Source organism: Oncorhynchus mykiss, chromosome 25 (genome assembly GCF_057628025.1).
Source record: "Oncorhynchus mykiss isolate SJ-2025 chromosome 25, ASM5762802v1, whole genome shotgun sequence".
NCBI classification, from domain to species: domain Eukaryota; kingdom Metazoa; phylum Chordata; class Actinopteri; order Salmoniformes; family Salmonidae; genus Oncorhynchus; species Oncorhynchus mykiss.
This window is the reverse complement of record NC_143046.1, coordinates 80772798-80794965: the sequence shown is the minus strand read 5'-3', so window position 1 is coordinate 80794965 and position 22168 is coordinate 80772798. Positions and strand designations below refer to the sequence as shown.

Here is a 22168-nt window from a genome sequence, read left to right as displayed (position 1 = left end):
AGTTGTATGGTACAGTAGGTCCAGTTGTGTGGTACAGTAGGTCCAGTTGTATGGTACAGTAGGTCCAGTTGTATGGTACAGTAGGTCCAGTTGTGTGGTACAGTAGGTCCAGTTGTATGGTACAGTAGGTCCAGTTGTGTGGTAGGTCCAGTTGTATGGTAGGTCCAGTTGTGTGGTATAGTAGGTCCAGTTGTGTGGTAGGTCCAGTTGTGTGGTACAGTAGGTCCAGTTGTGTGGTAGGTCCAGTTGTGTGGTAGGTCCAGTTGTATGGTAGGTCCAGTTGTGTGGTAGGTCCAGTTGTATGGTAGGTCCAGTTGTGTGGCATAGTAGGTCCAGTTGTGTGGTACAGTAGGTCCAGTTGTATGGTAGGTCCAGTTGTATGGTAGGTCCAGTTGTGTGGTAGGTCCAGTTGTATGGTAGGTCCGGTTATATGGTAGGTCCAGTTGTATGGTAGGTCCAGTTGTGTGCTAGGTCCAGTTGTATGGTAGGTCCAGTTGTATGGTAGGTCCAGTTGTATGGTAGGTCCGGTTATATGGTAGGTCCAGTTGTATGGTAGGCCCAGTTGTGTGCTAGGTCCAGTTGTATGGTAGGTCCAGTTGTGTGCTAAGTCCAGTTGTATGGTAGGTCCAGTTGTGTGGTAGGTCCAGTTGTGTGCTAGGTCCAGTTGTGTGCTAGGTCCAGTTGTGTGCTAGGTCCAGTCGGCAGTAGAGGACAATCTATAGATATTGACAGTCAATCAAATTAGGGATGAGCTCTTAGATCTCAGACTGTCCCCTGCGTTTAGGGAAGAAAGCATTTAGAAGGTACATAATGGTCTGTCCTGTCTGGTTTTTTATCCCTCTCTTTGATATGGCTTTTTCTTTACTCGCTATGTGACAGTTTCCCTGACACAGGTTGAGCCTATGTGAATTCTCATGCCTTTAAGTCCAGGACTAGGCTTAATCTGTGTCTGGGGAACATGGTCCAATGTGTTGGTCTCTACCAGATTTACACCATGCCAAGATGTCACAGACCTCACTCCAGCTGTTACCGATACACTTACACACACTGTGTGGGTCGTGAGTCTTCCTAACCACACCCATCTGCCAGCTCTCATTTCTCCCTCTCCACTTTCCATACCCCTTAGAAAATACAACCCCTCCTCCTCCTTCCTAGACAGTTACTGTGTTTACTCCGGGAAATCATTTCATTATCTTTGCAGCAGATATAGTTATGTAGACTTTATAACCTCTGTCTGTCTGTGACATTATCGAGGAACATTCTGTTCAGACATTGTTAGAGGCTCTTTGGCTCGTTGTTGAGGTGTTTTGTGTTTGATGAAAGCGCCTCATCAGGATTGCACACCCATTTGTCTGAGGGTGACACTGACAGAAACACTGACAGGTGTTTTAGGAATAGTTACAGATGGAGCATCGGCTGGCTGTGTTCTCAGATAGTTGCCATGGTTCCTCTGCTCAGTTGTGTTGTGTTTACCTAGAGATATATTACCTTTTGTGTTGGCCTTCATATTTCATACAAAGGGAGGTATGATATTTTTGCTAAATGTCTTCAAATTTCCATCTGTCTGTCTTGGTATTCCTTGGCAAGGTTTGATTGGATGCTGAATGATGACATCACTGCTGAATCAGATGTGAAGGAGTAACACAAGGTAGACAGACACTCACATCCACTAGACGTTCTACTGCATCTCAGTGCTAGAGGCGTCACTACAGACCCTGGTTTAAATCCAGGCTGTATGACATCCGGCCTTGATTAGGAGTCCCATACGGAGGCACAGAATTGGCCCAGCATCGTCCGGGTTAGGGTTTGGCCGGGGTAGGCCATCATTGTAAATAAGAATTTGTTCTTAACTGACTTGCCTAGTTAAATGAAGGTAAAATAATAACAAATAAAAGGTCAGAAATATGTGTCCTGTTTAATGATCCTACGCTACTGTAGCTGTGGTTGTCTAGAGAGGAATGTGGCCATGGCTTCAGTCTGTCAGGTAGTCAGGTGTCTGCATTGATATTAGTCACCGCTAAGATTCTTAGAGCATGTCATGCTCCATGCTCCATGCTCCATGCTCCATGCTCCATGCTCCATGTTCCATGCTCCATGCTCCATGCTCCATGCTCCATGCTCCATGCTCCATGCTCCATGCTCCATGCTCCATGTTCCATGCTCCATGCTCCATGATCCATGCTCCATGCTCCATGCTTCTTGCTCCATGCTCCATGCTCCATGCTCCATGTTCCATGCTCCATGTTCCATGCTTCATGCTCCATGCTCCATGCTCCATGCTCCATGCTCCATGTTCCATGCTCCGTGCTCCGTGTTCCATGCTCCATGCTCCATGTTCCATGCTTCATGCTCCATGCTCCATGCTCCATGCTCCATGTTCCATGCTCCATGTTCCATGCTTCATGCTCCATGCTCCATGCTCCATGCTCCATGCTCCATGCTCCATGCTTCATGCTCCATGCTCCATGCTCCATGTTCCATGCTCCATGTTCCATGCTCCATGCTCCATGTTCCATGCTCCATGTTCCATGCTCCATGCTCCATGCTCCATGCTCCATGCTCCATGCTCCATGTTCCATGCTTCATGCTCCATGCTCCATGCTCCATGCCATGACGAGTTGTCAGTTTGTCTCAGAGGAATCGATTGACGTTCTGGATATCATATCCAGTTAGGGCTAGTCTAGTGGCTGTGAGTGTGTCTGTGACGTCACATAGCATAGGGACATGCCTGCTCTGTGGGAGCTAGCCCAGGTTGTGTATTAGATGATAAGGAGATGCTCTGTGCTGTGGTCAGTGGGTGGAGCCAGCATCATGTCTGATAACATCACCCTACACAGGACTGATACAGAGAGGAGGAGGAGATGGAGGGAGACCTGGGCTTGTATGCACAAAGCCTTTCTGAGTAAAAGTGCTGAACTATGATGAGATCCTCCCCCTGTTATTCATTATGGTTTAAAAGGCACAACTGATCCTAGATCAGCCAGACTGACACCACTGTATACTACGTTACCCTAAGTAGGGCCCCTTCTCTAAATGGAAAGGAACAGTCATTCAGACCAGAGGTTGACTGTAGAGTGTCAGGGGAGGGGATCGGTGATGTGCTTTCTCAAACTTTACATCCACAGTGGAAACTGTACAGCTACACTCAGAAAGATTGGTTATAACTCAAGTTACTTATGCTGGGAGGGGTTTAAATCCTTGAGACACAGTCAGAGGTTTAGTATGTGTGATGTACATGTAACTAACTTTCTCCCAAATCCCCATTGACACCAGTGCATGATGATCTATGGAGAAGTTGAAGTTCCATGTGCAGAGATCTAGTCTGGACCTTCTAATACATATCATATCACTGGGTAGCTACAGGATTCAATACATTACATAACATTATGACTTTAGTTCTAATATCTGGTGTTTGTGCAGGATAGCAAAACACCAGACGAGGACACTCTCCCATATTCATTGAACTGTACAGACACATCCCTACACATGAAGTTAACCCAGACACACTAGCATTAAACTAGTAGAAACACACAGACCAAACACACAGTTGAAACGTCAACGAGTCCAGCGAGAGCGGTTTGGTTTGAGCCTATCATTCATCATGTTCCCCAGTAGAGACCGAGAGGTGGGAGAGGGGTGATGAAATAGGCATGCTGCACCAAAATAGATCTTAGTGGTTAACCTTCACCCGCCATTCCACACACGCACACACACATACGCACACATACAGGCACACACGCACACACACATGCACACGCACGCACCCACCCACCCACCCACCCACCCACCCACGCATGCGAACACACACACACACACACAGGTATGCACACACATACAGGCACACACACACGCACGCACGCACACACCCACCCACGCATGCGAACACACACACAGGTATGCACACACATACAGGCACACACTCACGCACGCACACACACACACACACACACACACAGGCATGCACATACATACAGGCACACACACACACACATTCACGCATAGACACAAGCACTCCACTGTGACAGTTGGGGGACATGTCATGCTAAAACTGGAGCCTGGGGAGGGATGAGGGAGTGGAGGGGTCATGTCATGCTAAAACGGGAGCCTGGGGAGGGATGAGGGAGTGGAGGGGACATGTCATGCTAAAACGGGAGCCTGGGGAGGGATGAGGGAGTGGAGGGGACATGTCATGCTAAAACGGGAGCCTGGGGAGGGATGAGGGAGTGGAGGGGACATGTCATGCTAAAACGGGAGCCTGGGGAGGGATGAGGGAGTGGAGGGGACATGTCATGCTAAAACTGGAGCCTGGGGAGGGATGAGGGAGTGGAGGGGACATGTCATGCTAAAACGGGAGCCTGGGGAGGGATGAGGGAGTGGAGGGGACCTAAAACCTAAATGGTATAGGTTCCTAGGATGTACAGTACCCGTAAAAAGTTGGACACACCTACTCATTCAAGGGTTTTTCTTTATTTTTACTATTTTCTACTTTGTAGAATAATAGTGAAGTCATCAAAACCATGAAATAACACATATGGAATCATGTAGTAACCAAACAGGTGTTAAACAAATCAAAATATATTTTATATTTGAGATTCTTCGAAATAGCCACCCTTTGCCTTGATGACGTCTTTGCACACTCTTGGCATTCTCTCAACCAGCTTCATGAGGAATGCTTTTCCAACAGTCTTGAAGGAGTTCCCACATATGCTGAGCACTTGTTGGCTGCATTTCCTTAATTCTGCAGTCCAACTCATCCCAAACCATCTCAATTGGGTTGAGGTCGGGGGATTGTGGAGACAAGGTCATCTGATACAGCACTCCATCACTCTCCTTCTTGGTCAAATAGCCCTTACACAACCTGGAGGTATGTTGGGTCATTGTCCTGTTGAAAAACAAATGATAGTCCCACTAAGTGCAAACCAGATAGGATGGCGTATCGCTGCAGAATGCTGTGGTAGCCAAGCTGGTTAAGTATGCTTTGAGTTCTAAGTAAATCTCTGACAGTGTCACCAGCAAAGCACCCCCACATCATAATACATCCTCCTCCATGTTTCACGGTGGGAACCACACATGTCTAGATCATCCGCTCACCTACTCTGCGTCTCACAAAGACTCGGCGGTTGGAACCAAAAATCTCAAATGTGGACTCATCAGACCAAAGGACAGATTTCCACCGGTCTAATGTCCATTGCTCGTGTTTCTTGGCCCAAGCAAGTCTCTTCTTATATTGGTGTCCTTTAGTAGTAGTTTCTTTGCAGCAATTCCACCATGAAGGCCTGATTCACACTGTCTCCTCTGAACAGTTGATGTTGAGATGTGTCTGTTACTTGAACTCTGTAAAGAATGTATTTGTTGTTTACAAATGCACTTGAAGTTTTTGAAATTTTCCAGATTGACTGACCTTCATGTCTGAAAGTAATGATGGACTGTTGTTTCTCTTTGCTTATTTGACCTGTTCTTGCCATAATATGGACTTGGTATTTTACCAAATAGAGCTATCTTCTGTCTGTATACCACCCCTACCTTGTCACAGCACAACTGATTGGCTCAAACGCATTAAGAAGGAAAGACATTCCACAAATGAACTTTTAACAAGGCACACCTGTTCATTGAAATGCATTCCAGGTGACTACCTCATGAAGCTGGTTGAGAGAATGCCAAGAGTGTGCAAAGCTGTCATCAAGGCAAATGTACTTTGAAGAATCTCAAATATAAAATATATTTTGATTAGTTTAACTCTTTTTTTTGGTTACTACATGATTCAATGTGTTATTTCATAATGTTGATGTCTTCACTATTATTCTACAATGTAGAAAATACTAACAATAAAGAAAAACTATTGAATGAGTAGGTGTGTCAACTTTTGACTGGTACTGTATGTTACAGGATTTCTTCCATTGAGATTTGTGTTTTATAGTAAATTCAGAACAGCTTCTCATTCTTCTGCGTGGATGAATGGTGTTGTGATGTTTTGGTTTGAAGTTGTTGTCAGTTATAATATACTGCTCAAAAAATAAAGGGAACACTTAAACAACACAATTTAACTCCAAGTCAATCACACTTCTGTGAAATCAAACTGTCCACTTAGGAAGCAACACCGATTGACAATAAATTTCACATGCTGTTGTGCAAACGGAATAGACAACAGGTGGAAATTATAGGCAATTAGCAAGACACCCCCCAATAAAGGAGTGGTTCTGCAGTTCCACTTCTCAGTTCCTATGCTTCCTGGCTGATGTTTTGGTCACTTTTGAATGCTGGCGGTGCTTTCACTCTAGTGGTAGCATGAGACGGAGTCTACAACCCACACAAGTGGCTCAGGTAGTGCAGCTCATCCAGGGTGGCACATCAATGCGAGCTGTGGCAAGAATGTTTGCTGTGTCTGTCAGCGTAGTGTCCAGAGGATGGAGGCGCTACCAGGAGACAGGCCAGTACATCAGGAGACGTGGAGGAGGCCGTAGGAGGGACACAACCCAGCAGCAGGTCCGCTACCGCCGCCTTTGTACAAGGAGGAGCAGGAGGAGGACTGCCAGAGCCCTGCAAAATGACCTCCAGCAGGCCACAAATGTGCATGTGTCTGCTCAAACGGTCAGAAACAGACTCCATGAGGGTGGTATGAGGGCCCGACGTCCACATGTGGGGGTTGTGCTTACAGCCCAACACCGTGCAGGACGTTTGGCATTTGCCAGAGAACACCAAGATTGGCAAATTCGCCACTGGCGCCCTGTGCTCTTCACAGATCAAAGCAGGTTCACACTGAGCACATGTGACAGACGTGACAGAGTCTGGAGACGCCGTGGAGAACGTTCTGCTGCCTCCTAATGCAAGACAATGCTAGACCTCATGTGGCTGGAGTGTGTCAGCAGTTCCTGCAAGAGGAAGGCATTGATGCTATGGACTGGCCTGCCCGTTCCCCAGACCTGAATCCAATTGAGCACATCTGGGACATCATGTCTCGCTCCATCCACCAACGCCACGTTGCACCACAGACTGTCCAGGAGTTGACGGATGCTTTAGTCCAGGTCTGGGAGGAGATCCCTCAGGAGACCATCCGCCACCTCATCAGGAGCATGCCCAGGCGTTGTAGGGAGGTCATACAGGCACGTGGAGGCCACACACACTACTGAGCCTCATTTTGACTTGTTTTAAGGACATTACATCAAAGTTGGATCAGCCTGTAGTGTGGTTTTCCACTTTAATTTTGAGTGTGACTCCAAATCCAGACCTCCATGGGTTGATAAATTTGATTTCCATTGATCATTTTTGTGTGATTTTTGTTGTCAGCACATTTGACTATGTAAAGAAAAAAGTATTTAATAAGAATATTTCATTCATTCAGATCTAGGATGTGTTATTTTAGTGTTCCCTTTATTTTTTTGAGCAGTGTACTTCGCAAGGCTCTCTGTGACAGTGTAACTGAGTAACACTTACAACTACTGCACTTTACAATCTTGACATGCTCATTTACCTTTCAACATTTATTGGTAATGGCGCTTTGAATAAAGATGTATATAAATCATTGTTAATTATTATCACCTTACAGTTTCCCTCTTCCAGACGTCCTGCCTGTGTGTGAGGTCCATACTGATCCTTCCATATCTCTCCCTCCACCACTCCTGCTCTCACTCCTCCTCTCATCTCCCTCCACCACTCCTGCTCTCACTCCTACTCTCATCTCCCTCCACCACTCCTCCTCTCCCTCCACCACTCCTCCGCTCCCTCCACCCCTCCTCCTCTCCCTCCACCACTACTCCTCTCCCTTCTCCTCTCCTCTCCCTCCACCACCACTACTCCTCTCCCTTCTCCTCTCCTCTCCCTCCACCCCTCCTCCGCTCCCTCCACCACTACTCCTCTCCCTTCTCCTCTCCTCTCCCTCCACCCCTCCTCCTCTCCCTCCACCACTACTCCTCTCCCTTCTCCTCTCCTCTCCCTCCACCACCACTACTCCTCTCCCTTCTCCTCTCCTCTCCCTCCACCCCTCCTCCGCTCCCTCCACCACTCCTCCTCTCCCTTCTCCTCTCCTCTCCCTCCACCCCTCCTCCGCTCCCTCCACCACTACTCCTCTCCCTTCTCCTCTCCTCTCCCTCCACCCCTCCTCCGCTCCCTCCACCACTACTCCTCTCCCTCCACCACTCCTCCGCTCCCTCCACCACTCCTCCTCTCCCTTCTCCTCTCCCTCCACCCCTCCTCCGCTCCCTCCACCACTACTCCTCTCCCTTCTCCTCTCCCTCCACCCCTCCTCCGCTCCCTCCACCACTCCTCCTCTCCCTCCACCACTCCTCCGCTCCCTCCACCACTCCTCCGCTCCCCCCACCACTCCTCCGCTCCCTCCACCACTACTCCTCGTCCTCCTCTCCCTCCACCACTCCTCCGCTCCCTCCACCACTCCTCCTCTCCCTCCACCACTCCTCCTCTCCCTCCACCACTCCTCCGCTCCCTCCTCTCCCTCCACCACTCCTCCGCTCCCTCCACCACTCCTCCACTCCTCCGCTCCCTCCACCACTCCTCCTCTCCCTCCACCACTACTCCTCGTCCTCCTCTCCCTCCACCACTCCTCCGCTCCCTCCACCACTCCTCCGCTCCCTCCACCACTCCTCCTCTCCCTCCATCACTCCTCCTCGTCCTCCTCTCCCTCCACCACTCCTCCGCTCCCTCCACCACTCCTCCTCTCCCTCCACCACTCCTCCTCTCCCTCCACCACTCCTCCGCTCCCTCCTCTCCCTCCACCACTCCTCCGCTCCCTCCACCACTCCTCCTCTCCCTCCACCACTCCTCCGCTCCCTCCTCTCCCTCCACCACTCCTCCGCTCCCTCCACCACTCCTCCTCTCCCTCCACCACTACTCCTCGTCCTCCTCTCCCTCCATCACTCCTCCTCGTCCTCCTCTCCCTCCACCACTCTTCCTCCTCCTCATCTCCCACCACTCCTCCTCATCCTCCTCTCCCTCCACCACTCTTCCTCATCCTCCTCTCCCTCCACCACTCTTCCTCATCCTCCCCTCACTCCACCACTCCTCTTTCTCCTTTCCCAGAGCAGCTGAAGCGGTCTCCAGCCCCCAATTACCTCACTGAGCCACCGACCCCACCGCCACACTGGCTGCAGCCATGACGTCCACCACGGACTTTGACAATGTTGAGATCACTCAGCAGTACAGCCGCATCAACACACGCTTCGAGCTGCTAGAAGAGGAGCTGGACAATGACAACAGCTCTGCAAGACTGTTTGAGAGGTCACGCATCAAAGCCCTCGCAGGTGACCTAGGGATCAAACATGGGGCGGGCTGGGGTGTGTTCTGTTGGATGGGGTCATTCTCTGTCACCTGTCTTGAATTCAGCCTTCAAATAAGAACATGTGAAAGGTGGCATTGGCAGAATACTGTCTAGGCTTGTTTGTGCTATGTGGTGTGTTTTATAAAGCCTACCTGATAGTTTTGAGCCTCATATCATCATGTCTGAGTTTGTCTGCACACACATCCCCCAGCAGAGCAGCTGAGACTGATCATACACTCTCTCTCTCTCTCTCTCTCTCTCTCTCTCTCTCTCTCTCTCTCTCTCTCTCTCTCTCTCTCTCTCTCTCTCTCTCTCTCTCTCTCTCTATCCAATTCAAGGGCTTTATTGGCATGGGGAACATATGTTTACATTGCCAAACAAGTGAAGTAGATAACAAACAACTGAAATAAACAATAAAAATGAACAGTAAACATTACACTCACATTTCAAATGTCATATTAATCTCTCCTCTGTCTCTCTCTCGCTCTCTCGCTTTCTCTCTCTCTCTCACATACACACACACACCACACACCTCTAGAGTTGCTGGGATCATTTGCACATTTCCAGAATGCTCCAGTGTGAACGATGTGGACAGCTGCCCTCCCTTAAGTTCTGGTAAAACGTAGTGCAGTATATAGGGAATAGGCTTCCTTTTAGAACGCAGCCCATGTCTGCCTCCAGCCCCCATAAGTGGTACGCTAATGGGAGAGAGTGTGTGGTTATTGGATGTCAAGGACTCTACTTTATTTTGGCCATTGGCTGTACTGATCTCTATCTCTCTTTAGCGTTCTCTTTCAAGCTGGTGGTTGTTCCCAGTCTGTCTGTCTCTTTGAAAGAGGAGAGAGCCTCTGTGTGGGAGCCAGCTAGCTGGTGTTATGTTGCTGTACTGATGTCTCTGTAATGCAATCAGAGTTCCCTGTCACAGACAGAGAGGGAGGGAATGAGAAAGAGGGAGAGAGAGAATGAAAGAGCGAGGGGAAGAGAGAGAGAGGGAGAGAATGAATAGGAGGGAGTAATGGCTTCTTTACACATCAGTATTGCTGTACGGGTTGTGAACAGAGTATGATCTATGTCTACTGTATCATCATACACATACAGTACATTCTCATAATCTCCTCCAATTTTGGGAACCCCTTCTCTGATCCACTTTGGTGTATAGATATTCACCCACTGACTAAAACATGTATGATCACTGAGTCATGTAAAAACAATAAGCCCTCCATCCTACACTTCCCATGGTTATTTCATGGCTGTGTGGGGAGGAGAGGAGATGCACAGCCTTGTCAGGAACACACATGTGAAGCCTGGGACATATTGTATGCATGGCTGGTGCGCTGGAGAAAGAACCACTCGGCTGAGGTGAGTGGAACGAAGTGCGGGATGCGGGAGTGCGGGATGCGGGAGTGCGGGGTGCGGGCAGGTCATCTGTGATTCAAGTCAGTATTCGGGGTCAGTCCATGTCTGAGGACATACGGAGATGTAGGAAAACCAGCCACTAGGGACAACAATGAGCACAGTTTTCTTCAAGTACTGTAGTTTTTAGTTTTGCCAGGACAGTGCGGATGTGGATGGTGGAGAGGCGTAAGCATCTGCCTCTCATTCCAAAGGTTGCATGTTCAAATCCAGCGATAGAGAGTTATTTTTTATATTTTTGTTTTAAGCCTATCCTTAACCCTTACCGTTAAACATTCACAGTTAATGCCCAACCTTAAGAATTTGGAGTTGATGCCTAAACTTAACCTTAAACACTTCTAAATTTGACATTTGATAAACATGGATGAACGTCTAATTCTGACATGAGACTGTGAGAGCTTGTTGGAGAGAGAGAGCGAACGAGCGCAACATCAGCGCTGAAGTGAGGAGAGTAAGGGAGGAGGGGGAGAGAGAGAGAGCGAGAGCAACATCAGCGCTGAAGTGAGGAGAGTAAGGGAGGAGGGGGAGAGAGAGTAAGGGAGGAGGGGGAGAGAGAGAGAGCGAGCGAGAGCAACATCAGCGCTGAAGTGAGGAGAGTAAGGGAGGAGGGGAGAGAGAGAGAGCGAGCGAGTGAGAGCAACATCAGCGCTGAAGTGAGGAGAGTAAGGGAGGAGGGGAGAGAGAGAACGAGCGAGAAAGGGAGGGAGAGAGGGATGAGAGAGAGAGAGCGCAGCATCAGCGCTGAAGTGAGGAGAGTAAGGGAGGAGGGGGAGAGAGAGAGAGAGAGCGAGAGCAACATCAGCGCTGAAGTGAGGAGAGTGAGGGAGGAGGGGGAGAGAGAGAGAGAGCGAGAGCAACATCAGCGCTGAAGTGAGGAGAGTAAGGGAGGAGGGGAGAGAGAGAGCGAGCGAGAGCAACATCAGCGCTGAAGTGAGGAGAGAGAGTAAGGGAGGAGGGGAGAGAGAGCGAGCGAGAGCAACATCAGCGCTGAAGTGAGGAGAGAGAGTAAGGGAGGAGGGGAGAGAGAGAGCGAGCGAGAGCAACATCAGCGCTGAAGTGAGGAGAGTAAGGGAGGAGGGGAGAGAGAGCGAACGAGAGCAACATCAGTGCTGAAGTGAGGAGAGTAAGGGAGGAGGGGAGAGAGAGAGAGCGAGAAAGGGAGGGAGAGAGGGATGAGAGAGAGAGAGCGCAGCATCAGTGCTGGAGTGAAAACAGAGAAGGAGTGTGAAAGAGAGACAGAAAGAGAGAGGGCGGGCACAGGAGAGAGTGCCAGACTGGAGAGGTAGAGGGAACAAAGAGTGAGATCGAGAGAGAAAAGAGGAGAGAAGTGGAGATAAGTGGAGTGCTGCTGAGCACCTCTCATCCCAGCTCTCCGCTCCAGACTCCCTCCATCGTTGGACTCAGGACTCAAGATGAGCAGCCCGTCTCCATGTCTGTTGCGTGCTGTCAGCCAACCTCGGCTTCGAGAGGTCAAGATCAGCCTGAAGACCAGGGAGACTCGGGAGACAAACAGGGAGACGTCCACGCCCCTCAGATCCATTGGTGTGACCCTGGGGAGGGACAGGGACAGTTACAGAGAGGCCACCAGGGACCGGACCATCACCCCAGGGAAAGAGACCCCGCTCCGGGCCACTTTGAGCAGCAGCAACCGCAGCCGGAGCACCCCACCCGTCCACAGAGCCCAGAGGAGGGCAGCGAGGGGTGATGGGAGAACCACCAGGCAGGAGACAGAACACCAGCCTGAGAGGAACGGGACCCTCCGGGTCATACCCACGTCTGGATCTAGAGACCCTCATCCTCTGGGACTGGGTCTGGGTCTCTCCCCCATCTCCTGTTTCTCCTCTTCCTCCTCCACCTGCACCCCTGCCAGACGTCAGCAACGCCATGCTCCCTCTCCCCCTTGCCCAGCTTCTCCCCCCACCACCTCCTCCTCAGGCAGGAGTATGAAGAAGGCGAGGTGTCTGAGCTACAGCACCTCCAACATCTGCTTCAACTCCATCCTGGATGGACGCTTCAGGCAGCTGCAAGGTAAACTACTGTCCAGGCTGATCTGAGGCTGGGGGTGGTGATGGTGTTGGTGGGATGGATGCTTCATGCAGCTGCAAGGTAAACTACTGTCCAGGCTGATCTGAGGCTGGGGGTGGTGATGGTGTTGGTGGGATGGATGCTTCATGCAGCTGCAAGGTAAACTACTGTCCAGGCTGATCTGAGGCTGGGGGTGGTGATGGTGTTGGTGGGATGGATGCTTCATGCAGCTGCAAGGTAAACTACTGTCCAGGCTGATCTGAGGCTGGGGGTGGTGATGGTGTTGGTGGGATGGATGCTTCATGCAGCTGCAAGGTAAACTACTGTCCAGGCTGATCTGAGGCTGGGGGTGGTGATGGTGTTGGTGGGATGGATGCTTCATGCAGCTGCAAGGTAAACTACTGTCCAGGCTGATCTGAGGCTGGTGGTGGTGATGGTGTTGGTGGGATGGATGCTTCAGGCAGCTGCAAGGTAAACTACTGTCCAGGCTGGTCTGGGGCTGGGGGTGGTGATGGTGTTGGTGTTGGTGGGAAGGATGCTTCAGGCAGCTGCAAGGTAAACTACTGTCCAGGCTGGTCTGGGGCTGGTGGTGGTGATGGTGTTGGTGGGATGGATGCTTCAGGCAGCTGCAAGGTAAACTACTGTACAGGCTGATCTGAGGCTGGAGGTGTTGAGGGTGTTGGTGTTGGTGGGATGGATGGATGCTTCAGGCAGCTGCAAGGTAAACTACTGTCCAGGCTGGTCTGGGGCTGGGGGTGATGATGATGTTGGTGGGATGGATGCTTCAGGCAGCTGCAAGGTAAACTACTGTCCAGGCTGGTCTGGGGCTGGAGGTGGTGATGGTGTTGGTGGGATGGATGCTTCAGGCAGCTGCAAGGTAAACTACTGTCCAGGCTGATCTGAGGCTTGGGGTGGTGATGGTGTTGGTGTTGGTGGGATGGACGCTTCAGGCAGCTGTAAGGTAAACTACTGTCCAGGCTGATCTGAGGCTGGGGGTGGTGATGGTGTTGGTGTTGGTGGGATGGATGCTTCAGGCAGCTGCAAGGTAAACTACTGTCCAGGCTGATCTGAGGCTGGGGGTGGTGATGGTGTTGGTGTTGGTGGGATGGATGCTTCAGGCAGCTGCAAGGTAAACTACTGTCCAGGCTGATCTGAGGCTGGGGGTGGTGATGGTGTTGGTGGGATGGATGCTTCAGGCAGCTGCAAGATAAACTACTGTCCAGGCTGGTCTGGGGCTGGGGGTGGTGATGGTTGTTGGTGTTGGGTCCACAGTCCACCCTCTCTCACTTAACTTTAGGGTTAGTCTTGCAGTGATGGTGGTATGTCCAGTTCCTCCCCTCCCACCTCTCATCTCCAACAATACAGAGGTTAAAGAAGTGAACACAGTTTCCCAGGGTACCCTTCCCATCCCTCTCTCTGTGTTCGGGACAGATTTAGGTCAAGGAGGGGTTGATGGGGAGGTCTGGCTTGCGATGCGAGCGAGCGTGTGGGTGGTTTGATTGCTCCTGCTGTCGTGACGAGCTGGAGAGTCAATGGAAGTGCCGTGACATTCCACTGTGTAGTGGCACTTTAAAAAAAAAATGTATTTGTATTTATTTATTTTCAGGAAGCAGAGGCTATGTTCCAACTGTTCACTGAGTTTGATCTGAATATTTCATGAAGCAAACTCCTAAAAAGGTTGTACTGTGTTTTCCTTTCCCCCTGCCATTCAAGGCAGGCCGGTGCTGTAATATTTTATTTGTGGAATTAGGGTGGGATTGATTATGTATTAACGCTATCTTATTACCTGTCTACCGCCCTTACCACTCACCTTGTACTCACCAACTATTTTCACCTGACATTATCAAAATATGATGTAACATAAACACTAGCTACAGTATTCATTTGGTTTCTTTTCTCCTGATGAGCCATGTGACTCTCCTAGGCTCTTCAGACACTCTATGTTCAGATAACTGTGTGGAACATCTATTAAATAATCCATCCCCTCCTTTCCTCCTCTCCTCATAACTTCCATCTTTTCTCTCCGTTATTCGATTTTCTAAGAGAGCAGTTGTCCATCACTCTTGAATTTACATTAGCTTTTGCTAGCCAGCTCCCTGATGACAGGAACACATTAGTGAGGATGAGAGAGGAGGAGAGGAGGACATGAGGAGAGGAGGACATGAGGAGAGGAGGAAAGGAGGACATGAGGAAAGGAGGACATGAGGAGAGGAGGATATGAGGAAAGGAGGACATAAAGAGAGGAGGACATGAGGAGAGGAGGACAGGAGGAAAGGAGGACATGAGGAGAGGAGGACAGGAGGACATGAGGAGAGGAGGACAGGAGGAAAGGAGGACATGAGGACAAGAGGACAGGAGGAGAGGAGGCCATGAGGACAGGAGGCCATGAGGACAGGAGGAGAGGAGGACAGGAAGAGAGGAGGACAGGAGGACATAAGGAGAGGAGGACATGAGGAAAGGAGGACATGAGGAGAGGAGGAAAGGAGGACATGAGGAGAGGAGGACAGGAGGAAAGGAGGACATGAGGAGAGGAGGAAAGGAGGACATGAGGAGAGGAGGACAGGAGGAAAGGAGGACATGAGGAGAGGGGGACAGGAGGAAAGAAGGACAGGAGGAGAGGAGGACAGGAGGAAAGGAGGAAAGGAGGACAGGAGGAGAGGAGGACAGGGGGAAAGGAGGACATGAGGACATGAGGAGAGGAGGACATGAGGAGAGGAGGACATGAGGACAGGAGGACATGAGGACATGAGGAAAGGAGGATATGAGGACAGGAGGATATGAGGATATGAGGACAATAGGACATGAGGATATGAGGACAGGAGGACAGGAGGAGGAGAGGACAGGAGGACAATAGGACAGGAGGACAGGAGGAGAGGAGGACATGAGGACAGGAGGAGAGGAGGACAGGAGTAATAAGAAAGGAAGCCAGCCTCTACTGTCCAATGATTCAGTGGATTCTGAAACCCATGATGTAATCAGGCACTGTCTGCTGTCTCTCTCTCAATTCAATTTAAATGTCTCTCTCTCTCTCGCTCTCTCTCTCTCCTCTCTCTGTTTCTGTTTATCTCTTTATCATCTCTACTGCTTCATATTAATTTAAGATTTGTTAACCTATGTCTTTGTTATTCCATCATTCATCTTGTCAGTATTATGTCTTTCTGTGTTATCTCTGTGTTATCTCCATGTTATCTCCATGATATATATGTGTTATTCTGTGTTATCTCTGTGTTATTCTATGTTAGCTCTGTGTTATCGCTGTGTTATTCTGTGCTCTGCTAACAGTATGCCATTCTGTCTTTGTTCTGTGTCTTTGGGTGTCTGTTACAGTACCAATGTATCATAAATTGTACCTTTCTGCAATACATTGCTTATTTACCTCTACTTTGTCTCTGTCATCTCACCCTGCTCCCATGCCAAACTCCTGCAGCAAGCTCCTGTGTAGAGTTGAAATAATGTCATTCTAAAAAGTTTCCCGCACTGCCTGGGTAGGTGTTGCTTAGCTGTGCTGGGTGCATCTGCTGCCCTGGTGTGTCTCTGTCAGTCTGTCCTCTCATCAACCATGCTCCGAACCAGACCCAGACTCCTGCCGCACTCTTCCCATGATCTAAACTGGTCAGGTTGCCAGGTTGTATTTTGGTTATAGAAGGTTGTATAAAGGTTTTTGGGGTAAACAGAGGGGGAGACAGCAGGAAGGGTGGACGACGTGGGAATGTTCAATCTCCCACAACCGATCTCTGGTGGGGAGTAGTATATATGTGACTAGCCAGGAATAGCCACGGTTAGCCAGGGTTAGCCACGGTTAGCCAGGGTTAGCCAGTGTCGTGTCTTTGGCTATGCCGGATTAAGTGATATGACATGCTATTCTAGAAAATCCTTTCTCCGTAATTAATATTACCTGATTGAGCTAATCATGTAAATGTAATTAACTAGAGAGTCGGGCACCACAATATAATATTTATAGAGCTGTTATCTTCCGAATAAACTCTTAAAGACCTAGTAATATTTTACATCAATAAAAGTCAATATTAACCATCACCTTAATTCAGTCTCATCTGAAAGTTGTAAATTCTTGGTTATCTTCATGAACCCTGGCTAACAAGTTGAATCAGCAATACAAAATTGGGTTTATTTATTTACTAAATACCTAACTAATCACACAGAATTACATATACAAAGAATAAATCATACCTTGATTACAAATTACATCATAAAGGAAAACATCCCTAGCGGACGGAACAAATATGACAGCTTGTTACACAAAGGAAAAGGGTCTGGGTTTGAGTGAAAGAGAGGGAAGACCGAGGGACACAGGGAGAAGCTGTGCTATCATAAATAGAGTATCTGATGCATTCTAAATTACCGGCCATTTGGAAAAGGAAAATGCAATAAATATTTACTCTGAGCTGTGCTTCGATAGGTTGGTGGTAGATGGAAGGCCGTGTTGCCAAACCAAGTCCTTTGTCCTTTGAAGAATGTCTCTGGTTGTCAATTGGATATGTTGTAGTAACGTCGTTGTGTGGTAGACGGGATACTCTGTCTGTTCTTTCCTAGCCCACGTTTGCAGCTGCTGTGGCTAACTCAACGGCTAGGAGGTATCACTTCTGTAGTGAATAAGATTTCAAAGTTCATACCATTCGCAGCCAAAGCTCACGCTGAGGTTGGCTTAGTTCTGTAGTTGACATGTTAGTCCTTTTAACGCAGAGGCTGCAGACTTCACGTACTTGGAACACATAGTTACATTTTCGTCAAGGCTTTATATAGTGGAGCGAGAAGGGTATGTTTGAAAAGTTTTAGAACCCACGTCTCTTCACAGGGGCGGGCCACTGATTGAGCAGAGCCCTAACCTTATGAAAACCCCAAATCTCTCATTTGGAAGCTAAAATTACATTTCATCTCTTCACCAATAATTTTATATTCAAACATTTAAATTGAACAATTTAATGTGACTCCGATAACTACAATGTGCAGACTTTCCACTGTAGAGTTTATGTCATCTTATCATTGATGAGAAGGTCTCAGATGACAACCGAACTGACATCATATTCACAAGTACCACCGCATATGTTCAGTTGATCGGATTACCAGAATATAGTTAATTTCCCCCCACCTACTGATGTTCCCAGAATCTCTATGTTAATGTCTCTGTCCTGACTTCTGTAGATCCTTTGTTGTGTTGTGCCTTCTGTCTGTTAGATGTCATGTTGTGTTGGGTTGTATTTGGGTTGAGTTGTGCCCTCTGTCTGTTAGATGTTGTGTTGAGTTAAGCTGAGTTGAGCTGGGTTGTAGTTGTAATGGGTTGTAGTTGGGTTGGGTTGGGTTGAGTTGTGCCCTCTGTCTGTTAGATGTCATGTTGGGTTGTATTGGGTTGAGTTTTGCCCTCTGTCTGTTAGATGTCATTGTTGTGTTGGGTTGTATTGGGTTGGGTTGGGTTGGGTTGTGCCCTCTGTCGGTTAGATGTCATGTTGTATTGGGTTGGGTTGAGTTGTGCCCTCTGTCTGTTAGATGTCATGTTGTGTTGAGTTAAGCTGAGTTGAGCTGGGTTGTAGTTGTAATGGGTTGTAGTTGTGTTGTGCTGTGCTGTAGTTGTGTTGGGTTGTAGTTGTGTTGGGTTATAGTTGGGTTGTAGTTGTGTTGGGTTGTAGTTGTGCTGTAGTTGTGTTGGGTTGTAGTTGTGTTGGGTTGTAGTTGTAATGGGTTGTAGTTGTGTTGGGTTGTAGTTGTGTTGGGTTGTATTGGGATGGGTTGGGTTGTATTGTGTTGAGTTGTGACCTCTGTCTGTTAGATGGCATGTTGTGTTGAGTTGTGTTGGGTTTTAGTTGTGTTGGGTTATAGTTGTGTTGGGTTGTGCTCTCTGTGTGTTTTTGTGTTGTAGTTGTGTTGGGTTGTGCTTTCTGTGTGTTGTGTTGTAGTTGTGTTGGGTTGTGCTCTCTGTGTGTTTTTGTGTTGTAGTTGTGTTGGGTTGTGCTTTCTGTGTGTTGTGTTGTAGTTGTGTTGGGTTGTGCTCTCTGTGTGTTTTTGTGTTGTAGTTGTGTTGGGTTGTGCTTTCTGTGTGTTGTGTTGTAGTTGTGTTGGGTTGTGCTTTCTGTGTCTTGTTTTGCTATATTCTCTGTTGTTGTGTTGTATTTTCTGTGTGTTGTTTTGCTGTATTCTCTGTGTGTTGTTTTGTTGTATTATCTGTGTGTTGTTTTGCTATATTCTCTGTGTGTTGTTTTGCTATATTCTCTGTGTGTTGTTGTGTTGTATTTTCTGTGTGTTGTTTTGCTATATTCTCTGTGTGTTGTTTTGTTGTATTTTCTGTGTGTTGTTTTGCTATATTCTCTGTGTGTTGTTTTGTTGTATTTTCTGTGTGTTGTTTTGCTATATTCTCTGTGTGTTGTTTTGCTATATTCTCTGTGTGTTGTTGTGTTGTATTTTCCGTGTTGTTTTGCTGTATTCTCTGTGTGTTGTTTTGTTGTATTCTCTGTGTGTTGTTTTGCTATATTCTCCGTGTGTTTTGTATTCTCTCTGTGTTGTTGTGTTGTATTTTCTGTGTTGTTTTGCTATATTCTCTGTGTGCTGTTTTGTTGTATTCTCTGTGTGTTGTTTTGTTGTATTCTCGGTGTGTTGTTGTGTTGTATTTTCTGTGTGTTGTTTTGCTATATTCTCTGTGTGTTGTTGTGTTGTATTCTCTGTGTGTTGTTTTGTTGTATTCTCTGTGTGTTGTTTTGCTATATTCTCCGTGTGTTTTGTATTCTCTCTGTGTTGTTGTGTTGTATTTTCTGTGTTGTTTTGCTATATTCTCTGTGTGTTGTTTTGTTGTATTCTCGGTGTGTTGTTGTGTTGTATTTTCTGTGTTGTTTTGCTATATTCTCTGTGTGTTGTTTTGTTGTATTCTCTGTGTGTTGTTTTGTTGTATTCTCTGTGTGTTGTTGTGTTGTATTCTCTGTGTGTTGTTTTGTTGTCTTCTCTGTGTTTTGTTTTGCTATATTCTCTGTGTGTTTTGTATTCTCTCTGTGTTGTTGTGTTGTATTTTCTGTGTTGTTTTTCTATATTCTCTGTGTGTTGTTTTGTTGTATTCTCTGTGTGTTGTTTTGTTGTATTCTCGGTGTGTTGTTGTGTTGTATTTTCTCTGTGTTGTTTTGCTATATTCTCTGTGTGTTGTTTTGTTGTATTCTCGGTGTGTTGTTGTGTTGTATTTTCTGTGTGTTGTTTTGCTATATTCTCTGTGTGTTGTTTTGCTATATTCTCTGTGTGTTGTTTTGCTATATTCTCTGTGTGTTGTTTTGTTGTATTCTCTGTGTGTTGTTGTGTTGTATTCTCTGTGTGTTGTTGTGTTGTATTCTCTATGTTTTGTTGTGTTATTCTCTGTGTGTTGTTTTGTTGTATTCTCTGTGTGTTGTTGTGTTGTATTCTCTGTGTGTTGTATTCTCTGTGTGTTGTTGTGTTATATTCTCTGTGTGTTGTGTTGTATTCTCTGTGTGTTGTGTTGTATTCTCTGTGTGTTGTATTATCTGTGTGTTGTTGTGTTGTATTCTCTGTGTTAAGGTCTTGTGTTTAGCCACGGTGCAGAGGCTGCTATAGTCTCTGGTGACAGACAAACTGTTACATAAGTGCACACGGTAGATTTGGTTCTGGCTGCCAAAACTATACCTGTAGGTTACACAACCAGTCCTGCCTGCCCCCAAGGACCATGCCACTATGACGCAGGCTAGAAGCATGGGCAGCTGGTGCTCAGTGGGACTGCCAGACAGGGCTGTGGGAAAACCGCCTGGCTCTGGCTCTCTCTGGCTCTCTGGCTCTCTCTGAAACTCTGGCTCTCTCTGGCTCTCTTGCTCTCTCTGTCTCTCTCTGGCTCTCTCTGGCTCTCTCTGGCTCTCTCTGGCTCTCTCTGGCTCTCTGGCTCTCTCTGGCTCTCTCTGGCTCTCTGGCTCTCTCTGGCTCTCTCTGGCTCTCTCTGAAACTCTGGCTCTCTCTGGCTCTCTGGCTCTCTGGCTCTCTCTGGCTCTCTCTGAAACTCTGGCTCTCTCTGGCTCTCTGGCTCTCTGGCTCTCTGGCTCTCTGGCTCTCTCTGAAATTCTGGCTCTCTCTGGCTCTCTGGCTCTCTGGCTCTCTCTGGCTCTCTGGCTCTCTCTGACTCTCTCATACAATATGTTGCGAATTTTCATAGGAGAACCCTTTGAAGAACCCTTTTCCAGGACACCTACACCACCTGATGTCAGAGGAAGGCCATAAAGATCATCAAGGACAACAACCTCTCTGGCTCTTTCTGGCTCTCTCTTGCTCTCTCTGACTTTCTCTGGCACTCTGGCTCTCTCTGACTCTCTGGCTGAGTAAAGAGAAAATCTATCAGCATAATCATGTGGCTTGTGGCTCACTGGAGTCAGAGAGTGGACGGACGGACGGGTCTGGAGACCAGGGAGGAGTAGCAGCATGTCAAACACATGTCAGCCTTGTTGTTGTACTGAGACAGCCTTGGTCTGGCTCGGAGGACGATGCCAGCCTGGAGAGTGTGTACACTCAAACACACCAGAGTATTATTCAGCCTTGTTGTTGTACTGAGACAGCCTTGGTCTGGCTGGGAGGACGATGCCAGCCTGGAGAGTGTGTACACTCAAACACACCAGAGTATTATTCAGCCTTGTTGTTGTATTGAGACAGCCTTGGTCTGGCTGGGAGGACGATGCCACATATCCCTAAGGATCCCTACGGGTCAAAATTAGTGCACTACGTAGGGAATAGGGTGTCATAGGGCTCTGGTCTGAAGTAGTGCACTATGTAGGGAATAGGGTGTCATAGGGCTCTGGTTTGAAGTAGTGCACTACGTAGGGAATAGGGTGTCATAGGGCTCTGGTCTGAAGTAGTGCACTATGTAGGGAATAGGGTGCTATTTGGGACGCAGGTGGTGCCTTTGTTTTGCATGTTTTAACTGTCATTACTTTTTAAATGATTTTGGGGAGGTTCCACATGGATGTTGTGCAGTAGGCAGTGTAGCTCTTTGTTATTTACCAGTGAGGAGACAGAATGGGACATGACTCATTTAACGATACTGCCTAGTCTCTTATGGAGTACAGGACTGTATAACATGGCCATAGATGACAGATGTGTTACATTTTCACAATGCATAAAATAGATAAGAGAGCAATGATACAGGCTACCCCTTTTTATGTCATTCACCTTGCCCTCTCCTTTAGTTGCATGTTCTCCTTCTTCCTCCCTTCTTCTCCGGGTTATCTCTCTCTCTCTCTCTCTCTCTCTCTCTCTCTCTCTCTCTCTCTCTCTCTCTCTCTCTCTCTCTATCTCTGTCTTTCTGTCTCTCTGTCTATCTCTGTCTATCTCTGTCTCTCTCTCTCTCTCTCTCTCTCTCTCGCTCTCTCTCTCTCTCTCTCTGTCTCTCTCTCTCTCTCTCTCTGTCTATCTCTGTCTCTCTGTCTCTGTCTCTCTCTCTCTATCTCTCTCTCTCTCTCTGCCTCTCTCCTCTGTCTC

At 47.9% G+C, this 22168-nt stretch overlaps 1 protein-coding gene across 3 annotated transcripts in view; it reads left to right on the top strand.

Annotated features, from left to right (window-relative positions):
- The window catches only part of LOC110505825 (spectrin beta chain, erythrocytic), a 116335-nt gene that overhangs the window by 5466 nt on the left and 88701 nt on the right, over positions 1-22168 (top strand). Inside the window, exons 2-4 of one of the 3 annotated variants that reach the window (XM_090221264.1) lie at positions 9031-9251; positions 9346-9350; positions 12063-12709. In XM_090221264.1, the coding sequence (XP_090077390.1) occupies positions 9198-9251; positions 9346-9350; positions 12063-12709 (706 nt within the window). In that variant the 5' untranslated portion in view covers positions 9031-9197. The remainder of the gene's footprint in view (positions 1-9030; positions 9252-9345; positions 9351-12062; positions 12710-22168) is intronic. The other 2 variants (XM_036962964.2, XM_036962963.2) reach the window with 2 other exon arrangements.